Source organism: Meriones unguiculatus, chromosome 15 (genome assembly GCF_030254825.1).
Source record: "Meriones unguiculatus strain TT.TT164.6M chromosome 15, Bangor_MerUng_6.1, whole genome shotgun sequence".
Taxonomy (NCBI): domain Eukaryota; kingdom Metazoa; phylum Chordata; class Mammalia; order Rodentia; family Muridae; genus Meriones; species Meriones unguiculatus.
This window is the reverse complement of record NC_083362.1, coordinates 68,440,019-68,462,413: the sequence shown is the minus strand read 5'-3', so window position 1 is coordinate 68,462,413 and position 22,395 is coordinate 68,440,019. Positions and strand designations below refer to the sequence as shown.

General features: G+C 41.9%; 1 protein-coding gene across 2 annotated transcripts in view; it reads right to left on the bottom strand.

Annotated features, from left to right (window-relative positions):
* Rhbdd1 (rhomboid domain containing 1) overlaps positions 1-22,395 on the bottom strand; it is a 119,572-nt gene that overhangs the window by 43,031 nt on the left and 54,146 nt on the right. The window contains exons 5-7 of one of the 2 annotated variants that reach the window (XM_060368723.1): positions 21,151-21,207; positions 11,762-11,905; positions 7,819-7,943 (exon numbers count right to left, since the gene is read on the bottom strand). In XM_060368723.1, the coding sequence (XP_060224706.1) occupies positions 7,834-7,943; positions 11,762-11,905; positions 21,151-21,207 (311 nt within the window). In that variant the 3' untranslated portion in view covers positions 7,819-7,833. Of the gene's footprint in view, positions 1-7,818; positions 7,944-11,761; positions 11,906-21,150; positions 21,208-22,395 lie in introns of those variants that run through there. The other variant, XM_021635107.2, reaches the window with a different exon arrangement.

Below are 22,395 nucleotides of genomic sequence, written 5' to 3'. Positions count from 1 at the left end.
GCCTTCTCATACATGGAGGTAAATCTTTCCCAGCACAAATAATTTATTTCATGATTTTTAAGTTCTTATCAGAAACTTTTGCTTAAAAACTTTCAAACTATCGGAACGATAGAACTGAGCCAGACATATAGGGACAGTTGTCTCAGTGTGCTTTCCATTGCTGTAACAGAACACCCAAGACTGGGTAATTTACAATGGAAAGGTACATTTTGGCTCATAGTTCTTAGCTTACAAAGTACAAGAGCAAGGCATTAGCAGGACCAAATATATCTGGGCACAGGAGTCTTTTCTGAGATTGTTTCTCCAACCAAGCCACATGTATAGATATAACCTAGAACCCCTGATCGGATGTAGCCCATGGTAGCTCAGTATCCCAGTGGGTACCCTAGTAAGAGGAACAGGGACTATTTCTGACATGAACTCAATATGGCTGGCTCTTTGACACCCCTGCTCCCCCCCAAGGGAGGAGCAGCCTTGCTAGGCCACAGGGGAGGACTTTGCAGACAGGCCTGAAGACACCTGATAAACCAGGGTCAGATGAAAGGGGAGGAGGTCTTCCCCCATCAGTGGACTTGGATAGGGGTAGGGAGAAGATGAGGGAGGGAGGGTGGGAATGGGAGGGAATGAGGGAGCGGGATATAGCTGGGATACAAAGTTAATAAACTGTAACTAATATTAAAAAATAATAAAAAAAACCCTTAACCTCATGGCAAAAGACAGGAGGGCAGGCAGGCACACGAGGGAGGAAGATTCAAACAGGAAGAGCACCCAGTACAGCAACCCATCTTTTGGTAACATAGGAGCAAGAATTCACTCCCACTAGAAAAGCACCAATAAAGGTTCTTTATCGATCTAGTCATCCTACAGGCCATGCCTCTTCTCATGATATTACACCAGGAATTGGATATCAGCATGACTGGCAGGCATGAACTGTCTAACCCACAGCAATAATTAAGGATGAGAGTCAAAGATACGTGACCATTCTCTCTATAAGTAATATATTCATTTAAAAAAAATTAACAAAGAGTTGTCCATAGGGGCAACACACAGTGCCCACTTTTTGGCTTTCTGAATCTAAGTCGGTGACAACAGACGGCGTGACTGAGGACAGGGAACGCCCTCTGGTTCAGTTCTGCAGACTGACTGCGCTGAGGGAGACCGACAGTTACGCTGATCTGTGCTTCAGCTCACAGCCCCGCAGCAGCCTGCATGGCTCCTCCTTCCCTGACAGGCTGGGCTGTACACCATGTAGGAGCAGAGACATCTGCCTTCTGGTCTGGTATTTCCTGCTTAGAACGTGACCCTTCTGGCAGGTCACTTAATTTTGTGTGTGCTTCTGTTTCCTATCTAGAATAATGGGGGTAACTGAAAATGCATACTTCACAGGGCACATGTGCCTTCCAAACATGGCAAGCATGAGCTATACTCACCAACCTGGAAAGAACCTCACCAAAAATGTTTACATGTGGCTGCAAAAACACACCCCAAACATGAAAGAGTTTTTTCTGAATGGTAGAGTTACAGATTACTTTGTGTGTGTGTGTGTGTGTGTGTGTGTGTGTGTGTGTACGTGTGCGAGTGAAACAAACATTTTACCAACTGAGCCATCTTCCCAGTTCCAGTTTTATGTTTTTTGAAACACCTTCTTGCTTATTTGTATTTCTCCACAGTGACTATTATTACTTTATAACCATAATAATATTACTATCCCAAACTGAAAAGGCCATAACAGATCACAGCCTTAATTAGTTTAGGGGTACAATGACATCATGATATATGTACAGCAATAAATTAAGTAAAGGATCACAGTAGAGCTATGTCCCCGCCTCCAGACCTGAGTGGCAGTTACATGCTTAATATAATCAACAGCACAGCTCTTTATGAACACCCAAAGAAACTGCAACTCAATTAGGACATAAAATATTAAGATACTCCCTTGAGACATGCAATATTTCATTTTGAAATGTGCTTACAATGCTTAGAAAGAACTCAGAAAACTTCCATTAAATATACAGTTTTGTTTGTTGAATGTATCAACTATTGATTTTATATACTGGCATCTAAGACCTTTAGTTAAAAACTAAACAAAACAAAACAAATACAAGAAAAAAAATAGATTCTACTTATTCTGTGCCATTATTTTAGTCCCAATAACAAAACTTTGAACACTTCTTCACATCTCTTGATCAATGAGAATACAAGATGCAGGCAATTTTAGCATACTCCTTGATTGTTCCTTTTCTAAAGTAACACATTTTTTGAGAAATGTCAAGACTGGAGCATGCCAGTAATTCATGTTTCATGGATTATTTTATGAAACACCAAATATACATATCAATATACATATCAATACCTAAAGTCTGAGATCAAAAACTTGCATAAAGAACTGGAAAATCTAAACAACTGTATTAGTAAATCCCTTGCTCTACCCCTTGCCCTATTGTTTCTGATAGTCACTTGTGGCTGCTGTTGCAGACAGTGTCACCGGTTGGCAAGTAAGGCCACCACCTCCTTAAGTGGAAGGCTACTTACTGCCCCTCTTTCTTAAATCTCCATTGCTTAACTGAGCTACAGTAGGGCACTCAACTCTCCTGTTAACCATCAAAGTGCAGAGTATTCTTACTTCATAGTAAAGACCAAGATTTGGTCACATTTTCAGCCTAAAGTGCTTCCCCTTTGTCTCTGCTTGTATGGACAGAGACTGAGACATCTCCCCCCCATGCCCTGCAGCAACAGTGATTCTGAAAACAGACTGGGCAGCCCAATGAGCAGCCTCTGTGCTGAAGGAGAAGGGAGATGGAAAACTAATTCATTAGCATTCCAGCTATATTTTATTGTCAACTGTACTCATTAGCATATCAATGATACCCCTCCATACATTTAAGTGTGGGCTCAGAAAAATTATAAATTAAATCACATATAACTTCTCATGTCAACTTCTCAACATATTTAAGTCCTTTATAGGCTACTTCAATATTTTTAAATGGTGGCCATAAATTGAAGCCTTCTACTTTCTAAAAGGAACCCACACAGAATTCTGATTTCTCTATTACTCCTCTTCCATACTCACGGGTTAACAGTTATGTGCAATGCTTCTTTACAGGCACAATTTCACACCTAAACACGGTCTCAAAGAGAAAACTTTATTCATCGAAATAATGCTATGTGCAGAGTAGCGAGAAAGAGCCAGTAATTTAAGGCAACCGTTGTTCTGCACTGAAATTGCTTTGAGACAATCTGGCAGATGGCACTATTTTTTTTCTTATTACATAGAAGTTTTCCTCCGGGAAAACATATCAAATTACTAAAAGAAAGAAAGAAAAGGAAAGGCTAAGTGGCCACACGGAATTAGCATTAGCTATACATCTTTGTCCTGGCAGCAATGCTCCTCAGCCCAGCAAGGCAGCAGCTGGAATTTGCATATGTTATAAACTACCAACTGCATATGACTGCATTAAGCCAAGGAAGGCTCACAAAACTCATACATCTAAGACACAACCATATCCTGTGTGCACCTATCAAGGCAGGGCTTCCTCACCCGGCTGTGTGAGTTTATCTTCCGCAAGTCTTTCATTTGTACACCAGGAGACCTAACAACGCTCACCTCCCTGTTCTACACTTCCTAGCCACGCCTTCCTCCTTTCCGATCCTACAAAATAACAAAACTGGACTTAGCAATGGGGGCAATTAACACAATCAACGTACTTCTATAGATATATGAGTATGTCACTGAAGCCCATTTTGTACAATAAATAACTGATTTTTAAAAAGGACTGAATGCAATTTAATCCACCTTTCTTATGATTTACCACATAATAACATAATCAAGACAAATACTACCTTTACAAGCCTTGATGTTGCTACAAAGAAAGGAAGAGTGTACAACTGAGTCACAACAAATCCCCCCTCACTTAAATCATCCCTCAGCTGATTTCCTTGAATATGTAATTCTCATAAACAGGACTCAAAGATATCAACAGGAAAAGTGCCAGATATTAATTGAGAGCCTATTTCTTTTCCATTATGGCAAGCAGTTTCATTCTCCAGCCAAGGATATTGTAGTGTGTCTTGCCTTGATTTCAAATATGGCTAAAGAGCAACCCCGGTGCACAGTGAGTGTGTGTGTTGGTGTATGGGTGTGTGTGTGTAGGGGGGGTGATTACATGGCCTGATCTTCACAGGACAGCCAGTATGGATTTGGACACACATCAGCAAGGAGTTACAGATTAAATCAGGACACGGGCCCCAGACTGGCAGACAAAAAAAAAAGTTGGAAAGAACAGAATTTTGTGCCCAGTGCCATCTGAACTTGGTGGCAGGTTATTAAAGAACAATGGGGAGGGGAGCAGAAATTACACAAGGCGTGGGGAGGGGAAAGAACAAAAACCACAGTGAGCTAATGTTCCTAGCTGGCATCTGCCTTTTGACTCAAAGAGATGGCCCTTTTCCATTTTTTTTTTCCTACTATTATGGTATCAGCTGCCTCTTGGACTCATTTATAAGTGCTAACTGCCAACAGAACAAGACAAGATTTTTGTTAATAGTGAATGTGCGAGTCCTTGAAATAATAGAGATCTCTCTGTTTCTTCTACAAAGGCTACTTTGGTGTTAATATTCCTGGTGTGTACTTTAGGACTTGTAATCATGGCCAGGTATTATTTGGAAATATTGGAAAATTCTGGGGTTAAAACATTGCTACCTTGATTTCATAACTTAATTTACAATATATTTAACTGAAGAATAGTCTGAAACTAATTGGTGTGGGCTTGGGATTCTTTGCCCAACAAATTTCTCTTAGCTGGTCTTTTAAAACAAAGCACAACCATTAAATTAATACTCCTTACTGTAACAATCCATGGATCACAGAGAAATATGCACACAGGCTTAGGAACTACTGTTTCTAAAGTATCTACAGTCAAAAGCAAAAATAAATACAATGAATAATATGAAGCTTCTAAAGTAAATTTCTAGGGAATGACTGGCTCAAATCCCAGAGAGGAAAACCCTGTGTGAAATGCTGAGAAGTGCAGAGAAAGAGCGTGCTAGCCCGTAAGATAAACACAGAAGCCGCACCATCTAAATGGTAACTTTCCCAGAGTCCATTCAAGAGCTGAGGGGGCAGAGGAACCACCAAACCTTAATTCTGAAGGGTGCTCTGGGAACGTGCTGACCTCCTCAGGTGTGGTTTCCAGTAAGAACTCAGAGACCATGAGAAGAAGGGTGAAGGCTGGAGTGTGGGTGAGCAAGCGATCACAGAACCACTGCTGCTGATAAAGGTGGATCCACACACAGACCTTCAAGCACTTCTCAGGGCTTCAACTCATCTCACAAGAGAAGCCAGAGGAAGAGTCTCTATCACCCTAACGACAAAAATAAAAAAGGTCTGACAGTGTGTATCTAACTCCTCATGGCTTCTGTGAAGAACACATCAGTATCTATGTCATAGTTGTGCTAAAACTGGCTAGCCAGCACATAATGAGGGCCTAATGTGGTTGATAATATTTAGGAGACAGAGAATAGAGAGACATGTCAACTGCACTAGGAAGAAATAACCAGATCAAATGTAGACTTCTTACAGGTTAATGGGATTGGTGTCTCTACTGATTCGTTTCATGCCAACTTGATTCAAGCTATATGCGTTTGGGAAGAAGGACCCTCGACTGAGACTATATGCAGAGCTGGGTAACCCTGTAGGGCATTTCTTGATCGCCACCCCCGGACTGCTGATAAAAAAAGCAGGCTGAGCAAGCCATCAGACACAAGCCAGGAAGCAGCACTCTGGCTTCAGCTTAAGTTCTTGTCTCCAGGTTCCTGCCTTGAGTTCTTGCCCTGACTTCCTTTGTTGACTATGTGAAACTACAAGCTGAAACAAACCATTTTGTTTCCAAGTTCCTTTTGTTCATGGTGTTTAATCACAGCAATAGAAGCCCCAAGTAGGAGAGAAATTTGTACAAGGTTCATATTGCTGAGGTTGACCTGATCATGTTTTGGAGGAAGATCATGGAACCACTCTGGAACTTTAGCCTGGAAGAGCTATTGAGTTCTGCGATAAGCTGCTCTGTGGGAGCTTGGAAGGTAAGAATGCCAAGAGCAATGCAGACAGTGGAGGCCTGACTTGTGAAGTTCTAGAGGGACGTTTGAGAGGCCCTTAAAGACTATTTTGAATCAAGAATCTGTGGTTCTGGTCAGCTGGGGCTGAGGAATCAACTGTGATTAACAAGAGACCCAAAGCCGCTAACGTGTAACCTCTGCTTTGCTGAAATAGTCAAGAGTGCTCAGCTGGGGAAAAAAAAAACAAAAACCAAAGCAAAGCAAAACAGCTGTGATAAAGATGAGACAGCTTCATCAAAACAAAATCTTCCTTACAGGACTTCCCAGGACCAGCACACAGAAGCCGGTGGTCCACAGCAGCCCAAGGCTTCAGGCCAAGCCAACAGCTAAATCTACTCATGGGTAAGAATCTCCCACAGGTAACTGATTTGGGTGGCATGAAGCTGCCAATATTGAAGAGGTCATGGAGAGAAGGTCTACTTCAGCTGCAGCAGAAAAACCCCAAGATTGAAGGGGCCTTAACGAGTAGTTGAGGCATGGCTCCAGGCGGAAGGGACTGCGTTCTTGGAAAGGAACCAGGAGACACTATTGGTGAAGGTGCAACCCAGCTGCAGTGATAATCCAACATTTTGGAGATGGCAGTTCTAAGGACGGCAGCACCTGTTGACAGGAGCCAGGCTAATTCTAGGAGGGAAGCTGTTCTGTGCTATCAATGTCAGAGCTGGACACACGGAGCCTTTGGAGACCAGAGGATCGTGAGTGGATCCCAGGCTGTGCTCGAGTTCTTCCCTTGCAGTAAACTCTATATAACCTACTTTCTATTTTACAGGAGCCTACAACATTTTAAGGGAATGTTACAGAGACTTTGGATATTTCAGGAACCTTAGATATGTTAGGGAAACTGTGAAAGACGCTTTGGAGGATGAACTTTTAAATTGTTTCAATCACTGAAGACGGTGGGACTTTTTAAAAGTTAAGAGTGTTGTGTAGTGTAAACATTAATATTGACAGGCCATCCTGGGGACAGATGAGAAAGAAAAGGTTCCAGCTGCACAGTGATGTGTTCATGACATGAGGTCCATTGTGCTGGCTGGTTTTATGGCAACTTGATACAAGTTAAGAGTTATTTAGGAAGAGGGAACCTTGATTGAGAAAACAGCCCTCCCCCTCCCCTAGACTGGCCTTTGGAAAAGCCTCTGGAGCATTTTCTTGATTGATATGGGAGGGCCCAGATCACTGTGGGTGGGGCCCCTCTGGGCCGCTGGACCTATGTGCCGTAAGAAAGCAGGCTGAGCAAGCCAGTAAGCAGCACTCCTCCAGGACCTCTGCTTCCGTTCCCGCCTCCAGGTTCCTGCCTTGAGTTCCTGTTCTGACTTCATTTGATGATGGAATGTAAGTTGAAAAAAACAAACAAACCCAAAAAAAAACCATTTCTCTCCAAGTTCCTTCTGTTCATGGTGTTTTATCACAGTAATAAAAACCCTAATACAGTCTGGGGGGGGGGAACAGGAGGCCTAAAACAGTGTGTAGTCTTTATATAAAAAGGAAATAATCAAAGATAACATTGGTGACTTAAAAAACAAGGTTGGTATAATGGGTCAGTATATAAAGTGCCCATCGCTCAGACCTGGTCACCAGCAAATCACTGAACCCAGGAAGGACAGAGCCCACTCCAAGTGACTTCTGACCTCTACACACACACACACACACACACACACAGTAAAAAATTAGCTGATATATATATATATATTTTTAATGAAAACTGGTGAATTTTAGTTTGGATTACATGTTAGATGTTGGAGAATTGGAGAATTGCTCATATTCTTGGATGTGACAATAATGTATATAAGTAGCAGGATGTCCTCTGTTCCTGGGAGACCCAAACCACAGCTCTGGGAAGTAAAGTAACACAATCTGTGCAAACCACTTTACAGGCCTCAGCCAAGACAGTACTCCCATTCGCTTTCTCTCTGGCCCAAACATATTCACCCACAAAGTCCACACTCCCAACATATGGCTGGGAAAACTGCGAGCTGCACTCCCATAGAGAGCCACCATGGCAATGGTGTACTAATGATTTTAATTAGTTCTGCTCCAAGGGAACTAATGTATTAAATTAATTGTCCCCAAACTTGCTTGACCACAGAATTTTACTTTCAATGAATGCTCTCAATAGCATATGGAACTAATTTCAAGAAAACTGATCTAAAGCAATTTTATGCATAACAGTGACAGATAATAACAAAATTTCTGTTTTTATAAAACTGCTTACATTAATTCCAATTTGTCGTCCTTAAAATACTTTATTATTGTTTTATTAAGGTAAAAAAGATATGTTTTGAAAGAGCTTTTAAAATTATTTTTCACTTTTTCCTTATGGGAAAATTCTTGATTTTTTTTATTATATAAAATGATAATTATATTGTACACAGGGTTTTGTACCCTACTTGACTTGCATGTATGTCTGTGTACCACATACACAGGTATGGAAGAAAAATTTAAGTTGCTTCTCTTGCTATCCAGCCTGGGGCTCATTTCTGAGTTGTTTTCAAAACTGTCTTTTAGAAAACTGGATAAAGTCTGGTCAGGTATGGCAGTACATGCCTTTGATGGAGAAGGATCAGGAGTGCAAGGCCAGCCTGGGCTACATGAGACCCTGTCTCAAGAGAGGGAGATAGTACAGTAGTTAAGAGCACTGGCTGTTCTTCCAAAGGACCCTGGCTTGATTCCAGCATCTACATGGTGGCTCACAACCATTTATTTTCAGTCCATTTCTAGGAAATCCACACCTTCTTCTAGCCTCAGTGGACACTGCATACTGTGGTACACAGACATGCAGGCAAAACACCCAGACAGATAAAATGAATAAAATCTTTAAAAATACAGGATTAAATGTATGGAACCTCTGAAGGTGGTATGTATCTGATTTTCTACCCAACACTAGGTACTTAAATACTTTCATTTTCTGTTAAATATTATTTATGTTTATATTAGCTTAATAACTAACAGAGGTTTACAAATGAAACATTCTCAAAAGCTGACTCTTAACTCCCTTTCCTGATCCACAAAGTGCAGGACCTGTCCTCTGCAGTTACGCTTGTCTCTAAAACCACTCTGACATGGCAGGCCCACTGGAGGATGCTTCCTGCTATAAATAGCCTACACTAGCAGTCTACCTGTGGGTCACAACCCCTTTGGTGAGAAGAGGCCAAGCAGCCCTTTCGCAGGGGTTGCCAAAGACCACCGGAAAACAAAGACATTTACCATTATGATTCATAACAGTAGTGAAATTACAGTAAGGAAGTGGCAATGAAAATAATAATTTCCTAGCTGGGGGTCATCACACTATGATGAACTGTATTAAAGGGTCGCATCATTGGAAAGGTTGAAAACCTTTGCCCTACACACTTGTCTTTGAACGATACAGAAGGCAACTGATTACTGAAGGAAGCTACTCTCTTTCTGAGAAATGTCTGCGATAGTTTGGATCTGATGTCAGTCATCTATCCCCAAAGGCTAGGGTGTTGAAGGCTTTGTCTCCAGCAGGAGGAGCTCATAACTGAATGAGCTGTTGAGAGGTGGGGTCTTGTTAGGTGAAAGAGGTCACCAGGAACCTGTTTCTGAAGGACCTGTCTTGCTCTGGGCCTCTTCCTGTCTGTTCTCTGCTTTCCGGCAGCCAAGGGATGAGCAGCCTGTCATAAGTTCCCACCACGACCCTCTGCATCACCTCAGGCTCAAAACAACGGATCCAGCCAACCCTGGACGGAAATGTCTGAACCAAGCTTCCACCCCCACCCCCATGCCACCCATGTCTTTAGGCATTCCATAAGCGCTTTCCACAGCACCTTTGCCTCTGACTCCTTTAAAGCCAGGGGGTGGAGGGAGGGTGGGGGACAGCTGACAAACTCAAGACATAAAGACTTCACAGAAGGATGCCTGCTCTCTTGCGACTGAATCCTTTCTCTTATGGAATTTGCGGAACGTTCTAGATCTTAAGCTTGTATTCTGACTCAAGCTGCTTGAATTTTCTTCTGATCTTTTATCACATTTGAAGGCTTGCCATTGGTAGACATTTTCTTTTAAACAGATGGGAATAATCCAATGTTGCCCCCTCAAAAACCTAAGTGTTAGCCTGTTCTGTCATACGTGCAATTCTGTGGTTCCTGGGATTTATCTGAAGTCAGTGAGAAGGGGATAGAGACAAGCTATTCACTCTAAGTGCATGAGCCCTGCCTTGCCTTGCTTGTCCATGACACATCATGACTAGCCACATGCACAGGACTATCCATGAGGATTCATTAGGATGCTGGCTCTGGAGGATGCACTTATTCCATCTTACAGTTAAGGTGATTCAGCCCCAGGCAGGGAGAGAATAGCAGAAGGTTGACGTAGCTGGTCACGCTGTGTCCAAGGTTAGGAAATAGAAATACATGGATTCTGGTGTTTGACCTGCTTTCTCCATTTATTCAGTCCACGAACCCAGTCCACGATACTTAAAATTTTTTGGGAACTCCTTCATAGACACACAGAGGTACCATGAAGATTTCAAATCTACTGGGATTGACCAATGACATCAAACACAACAACACCATTCCAATGGGGCTTGAACTGCAAGGACTTCTGCCCCAGGCCAGCTTCACAGTATTCTCCCCTCTTTCAAGGTGCTCAGTTCAAAAGCACTGGCTTGAGCATACCCCTTGTTTCTCTGTTCACAGCAACACTCAGAGCAGCTCTGTAGAATGTCTCTGAAAAGCCTACACATTTCTAAAGTCTCAAATGTCTTACCTCTGTGAAGATCTAAAGACAGTCGTCCCACCCCCCATTACCCTCACCGCTAGCACCCACTGAGCCTCTCCTGGCTACCTGAACTTATGGCTGCTTGTGCAGTACAATACATAGCATGAATACCCTTTGTAAGATGTAAGGAAGCTTTTCAGGGCTGATCCTGGGTGTTGTAATTACTCATGGAGGAGGTGTTATCAACTAAGTACACACACAACCAGAGACAGTGAAGGTTTCCAGGGTGGGGCTCACCCTCTATGTTCACTCTGTACCTGGACAGAGCCCTACATTAAGGATAATAATGCCTGTTTAGACGCTACTTAGTAAATGGCCACTTCTTAGTACCTCACAGTAGGACAGTAATGAAAATATCCACACCCAACTTCAAAAGCCTGACCCAGGGCAAAGACAGCAAAATAAGAATACTGACCCTTACACAACAATTTGTAAAATAATCTTCTGGGAAGTGTGTTAAAACTACAAAACCTTAGGCTTTGCACCTGCAGGGACTGATTCAGTAGGATGCAAATGTGAGTCTATTTGATTCCAAGGGAAATCTGGAGGGGAGGCTCATGGCCAAAACTTTGATGCATGATGATACAGTGCCTCCTTTACAGTCACGAATTCCAAAGTTAACCTTTCTCATGGACTTAAGTGTTTTGTTTTAAAGTTTCTTGGCTTTAATGTTAAGGCACAAAGCACAGCAGGCCCATAAAAAGAATACTTAGCAGTCTGGCACCTTGGGAGGTTAGGCTGTGGGACAAGATCATCACACCCCATTCTTTGAGATCTGTGTCTGCACACGGCTTTCATCTATACACCCTATTAATAAACTATTCAAGGCTTCAATTTGCTACAAATAGTCCTTTTTCAGATTACCATGCCACGAGGCCAGTTTCAAAATAGCCAAAGAGTACAAGGCTCCTACCTTGGTCCCGGAGGCTGTCTCTCAATGCTCTCTCCAGCTGCTCCTCCTCGCTTAGTCCTGCTGTGTAGACATCATAGTTCCTATGACCTTCTCCATAGACCCCTGCTCTGCCACCTCCGTAGTGATTCTGATATCCAGAGGGGCCTGTGGGAACAGCGAAAAGGTTAAAGACCCCAGTAATATACTTGTCTGTTGCTTCAGAACTCAAGCTTTGTAGATGCAAAGAGAAGCAAATAACTCATGTCACTATTTTGAGCGTAATAATAATCTTCTAACTTAGAAAAGATGGCATATAGAGAAAACTTGCATCAAAGTGGGCAATGATGATCCCAGCACTGCTAGCCACAGTGCCCAACATGGACCTGGGCATGAATGAGATCTTACATGCTAATGAGGAAAAGAAATGACAACTTATAAGGCAGCCACACATGTTGGAGAAAAGACTGGAATGGGCTTGTTGGAGTCTATTAGAGCTTTTGAGCCCTGGAGTATTTCCCGTGATGTCCTGACTTGAGTGGGGAGAATGGTGGGAGACAGCTGAGAAAGGGTTACTATCTTGTGGCTCCATCCAAAATGAGACAAGCAATGTTTCATACATATACCAGAGTGCCCATGCTGAGTACTGTATTTCAAACGTTAATAACAAGATTGAGATGGATGAGCCAATTTCTCTGATTATAACTGAGCTTCCAATTAATAGCACTTTAAAAAAATATTGGCTACTTCACTGAACAAGAGCTAGGATGGTCATTAAATAATGCCTCACACACTAAACAGACACCAATTAAGAAAGGACAGTAGGGAAACAAAGTTTGCTTTTGCAAAAATAATTCTGTCCAATTTTTGTCAGTTTGAATCTAGTGCTTACATTTTCTTTAACTGTCAATAGTTACAGAAGTGGTTTGAGGAGACTTTTATTTATAGATAACAGTGTGGCAAAGGGAGAAGTTATCTTCTGTTTGATGTTCCTCTCCTGTCATCATCCTGTTTTTTGAAGGGGATGTTTCAAGTCTTAATTAATATACTTGGTTGTTGAAAAATCTGTATGCTGCAGCATCATCTATCTCCATGTCATCCTACACAGTGCATGAGTGAGTACTAACTTTAGTAACGCTACAGAAAAAACACATAACTGGGTTGAGTGAAATGTCACACTCAGAAATTTGTTACTTGGAACTCAGGTATTTTGAAAGTCATTTTTGACCTTATGATTATTAAAATACTTTAATATGCATGGTTCTTAAACAAAAATTTAATTTAATTTTTAATTACCATTAAAATGGTATAAGGCTTCTTTATAGCATTTTTATATGTACTTAGTTTTAGTTGACCCTTGCCCTCATTTCCTCCATCTCTTTACCCTCTATATCCAAGACTAAAAGGGAAAGTTTTGTAACTAGCAGAAAGGTTCAGTAATTTAGAATCCTTATTTTTCATACAGCCAGCTTCAACTGTTAACCCTATACTAGTGTGAGTTCGCATCATTATCTGTGTCATATGTTTCGAGCGTATGGAGGTGGGACCTTTGCAAAGTAATGCAGATTAGAAAGGGTCCTTAGGACATGGCTCCCAGGATGTTGTCCGTGGCTGTATGAGAGAAGGAAGTGAAGCCTAAACTCACTTGTTCTGTGTCCATGTGATGCCTTCCACCATTTATGAAGTAGCAAGAAGTCCGGAGCAGACCCTAGCACCACCTTTGATGTCCCATACTCCAGAAACATGGGCTAAACAAACTCTATTCTTCAGAAATTAATTACCCACTTCCAGTCTGATTGTAGGAACAGAAAAAATATTAACCAACTACTAGTGAAAAATTTACCAATTCAGTTTTTCAGTATATACATGTAGTTGTACCATCGTCACCACAAATAATTGTAACTATTCTTGTAGTTCACCTGAAGAAATGTGTACCCTTCAGCTAAAACCCTCCGTTTCCCATGCCTCCCAGCTCTAAGTGATCACTAAGCTACTTCCTATCTCTATAGAGATGTCTGTTCTGTACAAATCATGTAAATAGAGGTATACAGTGCATGCTGTATTGTGTCTGGATCACTTTAAAAACATGTTCTCAAGGTTTCTGACTATTGTGACACATAGCAGTATTTCATTCCTTCTTACACTCAAAAAATATGCTTGGCTAGCTAAGCCACAGTTTGTCTTACCCAAAAGATGATGGGCATTTACTTTTATGCGTGTGTGTATGTGTGTGTGTGTGTGTGTGTGTGTGTGTGTGTGTGTGAGTGTGTAAGCCTATGAAGATGTGTGTGTTACTATATCTGAGTATGTGTGATTATGTGAGCCTGTGAGCATGTGTGTGTATGTGAGGGGAGAATCTCCCTGTTCCCAAGCTGAAGCATCAAGGTCACACAGATGTCATCACACCTAGTTTTCACGTGGATGCTGGGGATACAGACACAGGTTCTTGGGCTTATGCAGCAAGCAGCTTACCCATGAAGCTTTCACACACCACCCCAGCCCTAGATCTACCTCTCAAATACTTTAAATAATGCTGCTATAAACATCAGTGGGCAAATGCACATGTGAACTCACATTTGTGTTGCTGCTGCGTGTGTATCATCTGACTGAAGTTTCATTTAAATCTTTCAGAAACCACCAGAATGTTTTCCAAAACTGTTGCCCCTTTACAATCCTACAAGCAGAAGACGAGGGTTCTGGCTCCTGAACACTCAGATCAACCCTTGCTATTGTATCTTTTTAAATTTAACCATAGCCATTGTAGTGGTATGATGGCTATTCCTGGTCAACCCCAGTACAACTGGGCACACTGGTGAGGGACATTTTATCAATTAAATCATTTGAAGTAGGAAGATGCACTTTTAATCTAGATCTCTGAGGTGGGAGGATAAACCTTTAATCTAGATCCCTCAAAATGGGAAGATCCACTTTTAATCTGGAATACTGTAGCGGCCTAGAGAAAGAACGTGGAAGAAGGGAGTTCTCCTTTTGCCTACTTGCTCTTGCTCTCCATTGCAAGTCCATTCCTTCACTGGCATTACAGCCTTCTTCTTTGGGATTCCAACATATACTGAAGACCAGCTGAGACGTTTAGCTTCATGGACTGAGCAACTACTAGATTCTAAGACCTTCCACTCATAGGCAGCCATTGTTAGACTAGCTAGCCTACAGTCTGTAAACCACTCTAATAAATTCCCTTTATATACATACATATATATGTATGTATAAATACACACACACATGAATGAATGTATGTATGTGTGTGTATATATATATATATATATATATATATATATATATGGAGAAAGAGAGAGATTCACTCTATAAGTTCTGTTTCTCTGAGGAACTCTGACTAATACAAGCAGGTACAGGGTGGTATCTCACTATCTTGTTTTTGCAGCAGGTTCTCAAAAATCACCCAGGCTGGTCCTGAACGATGTAGCCCAGGCTAGCCTAGGACTTGTGAAATTCCTGCTTCCATCTGCTAAGGCAGAAACCTGCCACTGTTCCCAGCCCTTTCACTGCAGTGTGGTTTAATGGTCAACAGTGCTGAGAATCTTTTTATGGGCTGATTGGTCATTTGCATATCTTCTTTAGTTTAGAGAAATGTCTAGGTGGATACTTTACTCTTTTAACTGACTATTGTAATATTCCACTGGCTAGGTTCTGTTTTGTTGAATATCCTTAACACAAACAAAAATGACTACTGAAAAACAAGCCATAAATAAATCTTTCTTAGAATCCAATGCATAATTATGAAGGTTTTGTTCACAGTGCAGTAAATACCACTGACTATTTACTCAGCACTTCCAACAGGCCCATTTCTATATTCTTTTTTTACATGACCCACAGCAGAATGATTTTCAGAATGACCCACATTCATGATTTTTAAAGCAGGAGAAGTAAAATAAAAATTTCTAAATCCTCACAGTGGTTTATGACCAACTTGGGAATGGAACACAATTTCAGAGATGGATGCTCTCTTCAAACTATTCTCTACCAAATAGAATCATCAGAAAATTCAGTTCCCCCTGATGTATTAGGGATACTCTTAGCATGCTTCCTATATGGAGAACAAGAGAGAATGTGACAGAACTGACAGAATTACAGATCTTTGCTTTTTCTACACTTCGGCAAACACTAAGCACTGCAGAGGACAAAAGTGGTCAAGGCAAAAATCCACAAACTCACTTCACCAAGACTGAATGGAGGGTTTAGCCACTTCACAACACTAGGAGGATACCTAGAGGTCCCTCACCAAATACAGCAGAATACTCCAGTCGTCCCTAAGTGGCGAAACTGCCCAATCCCCCTGTCCCAGAATGCGAATTATTTTATTGAAAGGCAGAACCAGAGTGGGTTATTTTCCCACATGGCTCATTATCATCATTAAAGCACCGATGAAATATTGTGCTGCAGAAGGGCTAAGCGGCAGTCCTACCTCAGCCACCCTGCACTACTCGGGTAATTCCAAACCCAGCTCTTCAGCTCTTCAGTGTGTAGACAGGACCTGCACATGCAGATTCTCAACTGCACGGATGTTAACTGCAGGGATTTTAGGTAACATTTTCTTTATACAGAAAAAAAAAACAAACCAAAAAAAAAAAACATTTTTTTCTACATGTTATTCCTATGTTGAAAAAAAAAATCCAGCAATGTTTTAATGAAATAAATCCAACAGTTCATATGAAAATTATAAAAATCTTAACTTGACACTTGACAGACAAAAATGTGGGGACAAAGAATGTAGAAAACCTTGTTGTTTTAAGTCAGAAAGGACTGGTATGATAAAGGTTCTGTATCATCAATCATAAATCACCAACAAGACCAAAAATGCTATGAGTATCTATTATGATAATGGGTCCCTGATAAACAAAATGTTTCAACAGCTGCTCTTCTAATGGCCAATCAGATGTTTTAAAGTCATCATAATAAACAAGGACAGAGGAATCTAACAACCAGTGCTTAGGATAAATAAGCTTAAATTATGTCTTGTGATGAATACTTTTTAAGTTATATACTTTGGCTCTTTAATAATAATAATAATAAAACCCAAAAGCTCTTCTGGTTATCATTACTTTGTTAACTGTTCCATCTAGTTGTTATACACATTCCAGGATCTCACAAGCAAAGAGATCAAGAAAAACAACACAGATTAGAAAAATTGGTAACAGCTTTTAAAACATTCCTTAGTTTCTTTGACCTCTAAGGAGTTCCCCAACTGAAGGTGGCCATGTTACGAATAAATCAGTACTTGCAAGGGATATGTATGCTCACATCAAAGTTGCTTAGATGACCATTAGTCCGGCCACCTGGGCCCTCTGTAGTGCTGTCTTTGAAGAAATCCAATCACTCCACAGGAAGGAATATAAATATGTTAATCTCACAGGACATCAAAAAGGAAGGTTAAAAATGAGCTTGGATTTCTGCCTTGAATTCTCCAGTCGGTCTGTATGCTGTTTCCATACCTCTCACAGAGGAAAGGAGAAAGGAGTAATGGAGAGGGTCTCCTTTACTGTCTTCAAAAATATATAAGTAAATGTGGCAAGAAGGGAGGGTAAGAAAGAGGGATGGAGAGAGAAAGAGAGAGGGACAGGAAGAGACAGACAGAGAAAGACACACACACACACACACACACACACACGGGGGGGGTGAAGGAGGGAGAGAGAGAGAGAATAGAGTTGCTCTATTTCCTAAAGTGTTGTTGTCAGAGTACATGTGATTCTCACATCCCTACACAGCAGAAAAGCAGAGGCAAATGAATCACTGGCTTGCATCCTTGTCCTAGCCTTTCCCTTAGCTACCTGTGTAAATGTGGCCAAATCATCCACCCTTCCTAAGCTGGTTTTTCAGCTGTCATGCAAGATGTCAGGACCAGGAAGTCCACGACAAGCCCTGTCTGTGCACGAGTGTAGTAGTGCTAGTTCATTCAGCCAGAAGAAGGCTGCTGCTGCTGTTGCTGTATGTGCATGTGTGCCCACGCATGCACGCACATATGTGTCTGCACACACAGGGGTCCAGACTGCATTATCAAGTGTGTGTGTGTCAAGGCCAGGGGATAACTTCAGTGGTCCTTCCTCGTGTCTCCGTGCTCTGGGGTCCGCTAAGCTGACTGGCTAGGCTAGGCTGGCTGGTGAATAAACCCTTAGGATCCAAACGTCTGTGCCTCCTTGGTACTAGGGTTACAAATATATGCCACTGTGCCTGTTGTTTATATACATGTATGTGTGTGTGTCTTTACATATATATATATGTGAATTATATATAGTTTTATGTTTTTGACACAAGGCTTCTCTGTGTAACAGCCCTGGCTGTCCTGGAACTCACTTTGTAGAACAGGCTGGTCTTGAACTTACAGAGATGTGCCTGTCTCTGCCTCCAAAGTGCTAGGATCAAAAGCGTGCACCACCAACCTCCAGCACTGTTGTTTATTTTTTAAAGCTGGGTCCTGGGAATCACACTCAGGTCCTTCTGCTTATGCACTAAGAACCTCACTGACCGAGCTCTTGCCCCAGAATCTACTGCTGTTGCTTGTGGAGATTTACTAAAGCGAACCAGAAGAGAAACCCCTTCCCTCAAGCTGCTAGCAGCCTTGTCCTCTGCCTCATGCAGAGTAGGAGTCAACAAGATGAGCGGATGGAAGGTAGAACTGTGATGGTTCTCCTGACCAGCTCTGATCCTCCCAGCCACACAGGCCAGGGAACATGTCTCTTCTATAACACCGACTGTAAGCTGGTTTCTATAAAGGACCGCCAACGTGCTCTTCCAGGGATCATGGTTATCACCGCTGTCTATAATGACTGGTCATTCACACTATCTCGGTTCAGCTGACAACCACTACTTTATCCAGACCAAGCACAGACAAAGCTTCATCTTGAGGCAGAGACAGAAACAAAGGCAGTTTTCCAGGTTGTGTGGTGTAGTGAGGAGAGAAGACCAGGGCAGAACAGGTTCCCTGAGTGCAGAAGTCTTCCAGGAGAGCTGGAGGTGAAACCTGACCAGGAGGACTAGGCAAAAATTTAACAAATGCTAGGATTATTAGTTATCCAGTTACATTACACCATGGCTCAGCTTTCATCTTCATCTAACTAGGCTTATGGTCCCCTTTGTTTCATCTTCTCAAATATACCCACCCCTATATACTCACTTATAAATATCCATGCCTACACCCATTCAATATACCCACACCTATATACCTACCCCTCCACTACATACTAAGAGAGGAACTGCTGTTCTTTTCTCTTACAGTGTCCATAACAGCACTCTCTAAAATGTGACCTTCTCAGAGTGCTGCTGGATAAAGTGTGTACGTGTATACATATATATGTACATACACACAAATACATACACAAGCATGTGCATGTGTGTATATATGTATACACTACATGTACTCAGTGTTAGCTTTTTCACCACTGTGGCAAACACCCAAGAGAGCACCTTAAAAAGATGGAGGAGTTGGCTCATGCTTTCAATCACCTCTGCCTGTCCCTGCTGTTAGGGGCATGAGGGAAGACAGAGCCATTGTCACAGAGAGGAAGCAGAGAAGCTGAAATGCTCACTTCATGCAGGCCAGGATGCAGAGAGAGAGAGAGAGAGAGAGAGAGACAGAGAGATAGAGAGACAGAGAGACAGAGAGACAGAGAGAGACAGTGAGACAGAGAGAGAGATTGAGAAAGGAGGGAGGAGGCAAGAAAGGGAGTGATGATGTCTGTCCTAGTAAGCTTCATTCATTCCTCTTTCATTTGAGGGGGCTTTAGCCTACTAGATGTTATCACCCACATCCTAAAAAGGTCGTGCCCCTTCAGTTAACTGACTAAGGAAATTACATCACAGACATGCCCAGAAAAGCCCTTTACTGATTTTTTAGGCAGATCTCAATTAGTCAGACTGACAATCGAGATCAACCATCAGATAAGTAATAACAACAATTCTTTGTACCTGTTAAAGGCCTAAGTAAGCCAGGATTCAAAACAGAACAAAACTACAACCCGTAGTCTGAATCCAACACATGGCTTATTTTCATAGACAATTCCAGCCCTCATGATATAAGAAACAGCTGGCTAGTTAGAACAGGATCAAATGGGCAATAAAGCCTGGAGTGTCTAAAACACTAGCTATCTGGTGCTTCCTAAGAAAGGCTGCTGGCCTCAAATCTAATCTGTGCCATATTAACTGATGCAACTGTAAAGTGCATACTGTGAATACATGTTGCAGTCATCCAAGTTAGGATGTGAGCTTCAGCTCGGGGGAGTACTCTCACCTAGCTACTGCTAGTGACTGCTACTGACTGTATACTCAACCAGCAAGAGGCCAGGGAGCTCCTTAGAGTCCTTCTCCTGTGGGCTCTAATGAGGACATTACCTTATAGTGATTTGATTTCATTCCAAAGGCCCTATGTCTAAATACTGTCATGATAGGGGCTAGTGTTTCAATATAAGCATCAGAAAGAAGAGACATTCAGTCTATTGCATTAAGACACCCAGTACCCACCACCACATCACTCAACCAACCATCCAAAAAACTACAGTGCATCCGCCCATGCTCTCCTCTCATACAGTAGCGGAGTCCTCAATTGTATAGGTTAATGGCATGAATAAAGAGACTAGATGCTTAATCTGACTGTGTTGTTTGGAAACAGGACCTTTGCAAAGTCAGTCACCTTAGTTAGTGGTGTAGATCACCATCCAGTTCTACCTGATTTGCCACACACACATATACATACACAATCACATCTGTTTCTGTCTCAAGGCAATGTGATGCTCTGTGCAGTCCCAGGACTCTTCTAGCAAAGAAGGGCATCACTAGATCTGAGCTGAAGCTAGTACCATGTTCTTGAACTCAAAGCTGTCAGCTAAATAAACTTTTTTTTCTTTACAGCTGGTCTATTCTCCCAGGATTGAGTATAAAGGCTATAGCTGAAAACAAGTCTTAGACCTGGACAGATAGTCCTTTCTATCTTTGTTATACAAAAACCCTGAAAAATGCATGCTGTTCTTGAAGCTGCATGCTATGAAAGTCCATCTTGGCATATTAGGATGAGCTAGAGCCTTCCTGAATGTGTAGATGGGCTAGACCGTGGGAAACTGTGCCCCTGTGCCCAGTCCTAACACTCTGCCAATGGGAATCTTGGGTGACTTGGGGTTAATATGCACCTTATTGAATACGAGAGGCCTTTTACCAATCAGATAACTGTCTCATGCCAGTTACCCTCTTCTTTACCTTTCACTAACAACCCATCTCAAGCACCCTGATTTACCCTACCCCGCTCAGCTTCCAGGAAGAATCAAGGTACTGCTGTGTGACCTGTGAGCTATCCTACATCCAAAGCCAATGCTATATTAAAGCAGCTCCACGACGCCGTAGTTTGTTTTTTTTTTAAATGAGTTGAAATGTATGAAATGACATGAACTTACCTGCACCGTTAAAGTGGTACTGCTGTCTTGGATACTCAACACTGGAGGAAAAGATGCCTAAACACAGAGGAAACCAACATTTTAACAGAGGTCACATGGCTTTAACAGGTAACAGTTCTAACAATTGTGCAGTTCTTCAGGAGAAAGCCCAGGGTCACATTAAATGACTTGTAAACAACTGTTAAAACAAACTTCATTTGTGTGTGTGTGTGTGTTGAGGAGGGGGTCAATAAACCCCTAGGTTACATGCACTGTGGTTCCTTAAAGGTCCTAGGGGACACCAGCTGGCTTTTGCTTCACAGGACACCAGGCTTGGGTTCTGAAGCCACTGTAAAACCAGAGATGCTGTGGTGGATCAAAGTCTTCTCCAACAAGGGTATCACAAGGGTCACATCCCCTAACCTTCCTAAGGGACTCTCTCTCCAACACAGGTGAGCCAGACAAAGAGGCCCAGGCACACTCTCAGGATGACCCAATTCTTTCAGGAAGCAAAAAACAGCAGGCTCCGCATTCTTGGCCATTTTTTTTTTTAAAGTTCCCTGTGTTACTTCAATTTTCAGCTCACTATACATCCTTTCTCTGCCTTCACCAGAAAACAATTTGCAGGCTATCTTTCAAACTTACTTTTTTCCTGTGTCACTTTAAAAAAGATTGATGTAAAAATGTCTGCACAGAAAACGGTATAGTATTAGGGCATTCCTCTCTCCCCTTACAAAAACACCCAAAAGCTTAAATGTTGTAATTGTGGGAAAAATCCTTTTTGAAAATCAAATCAACCATGTATCTAAATTTTATAGATTGTCCACACAGAGCTTTAAGATGCATTAAATCTACAGACACATACAGGAAGTGGATAAAGACAGTGCAGTCACCCCCTTTATCAGTATTCATTGCCAAAGAGGCACTGTCCACCTGTGCTGAGGCTGTGACAGAACAGGGCACTGTTAGCAAAGACTGCTCCTGTTCCCTCCTCCAAGTGCACACAGGCTGTGGTAATGGGCAAATGCCTGGGAGTGGGAATGTGTGTAGATGCAGCACAGCCCTCTAAAAACCACCCCAGAGTGAAAACAACCTGCCAATAAAGGCTGCAGGAGGAGTACCCAGAAAGCTTTCAGATGCCATGAATATTATATGGTTCTCAAGAACAACAGTCATCGGCACAAACTGTGAAAACAAATTATTTATGGTTCAAGAAAAGGTAAAATAGTCTCAGAAGATTTCCCATGAATAAAAGATGAAATATTA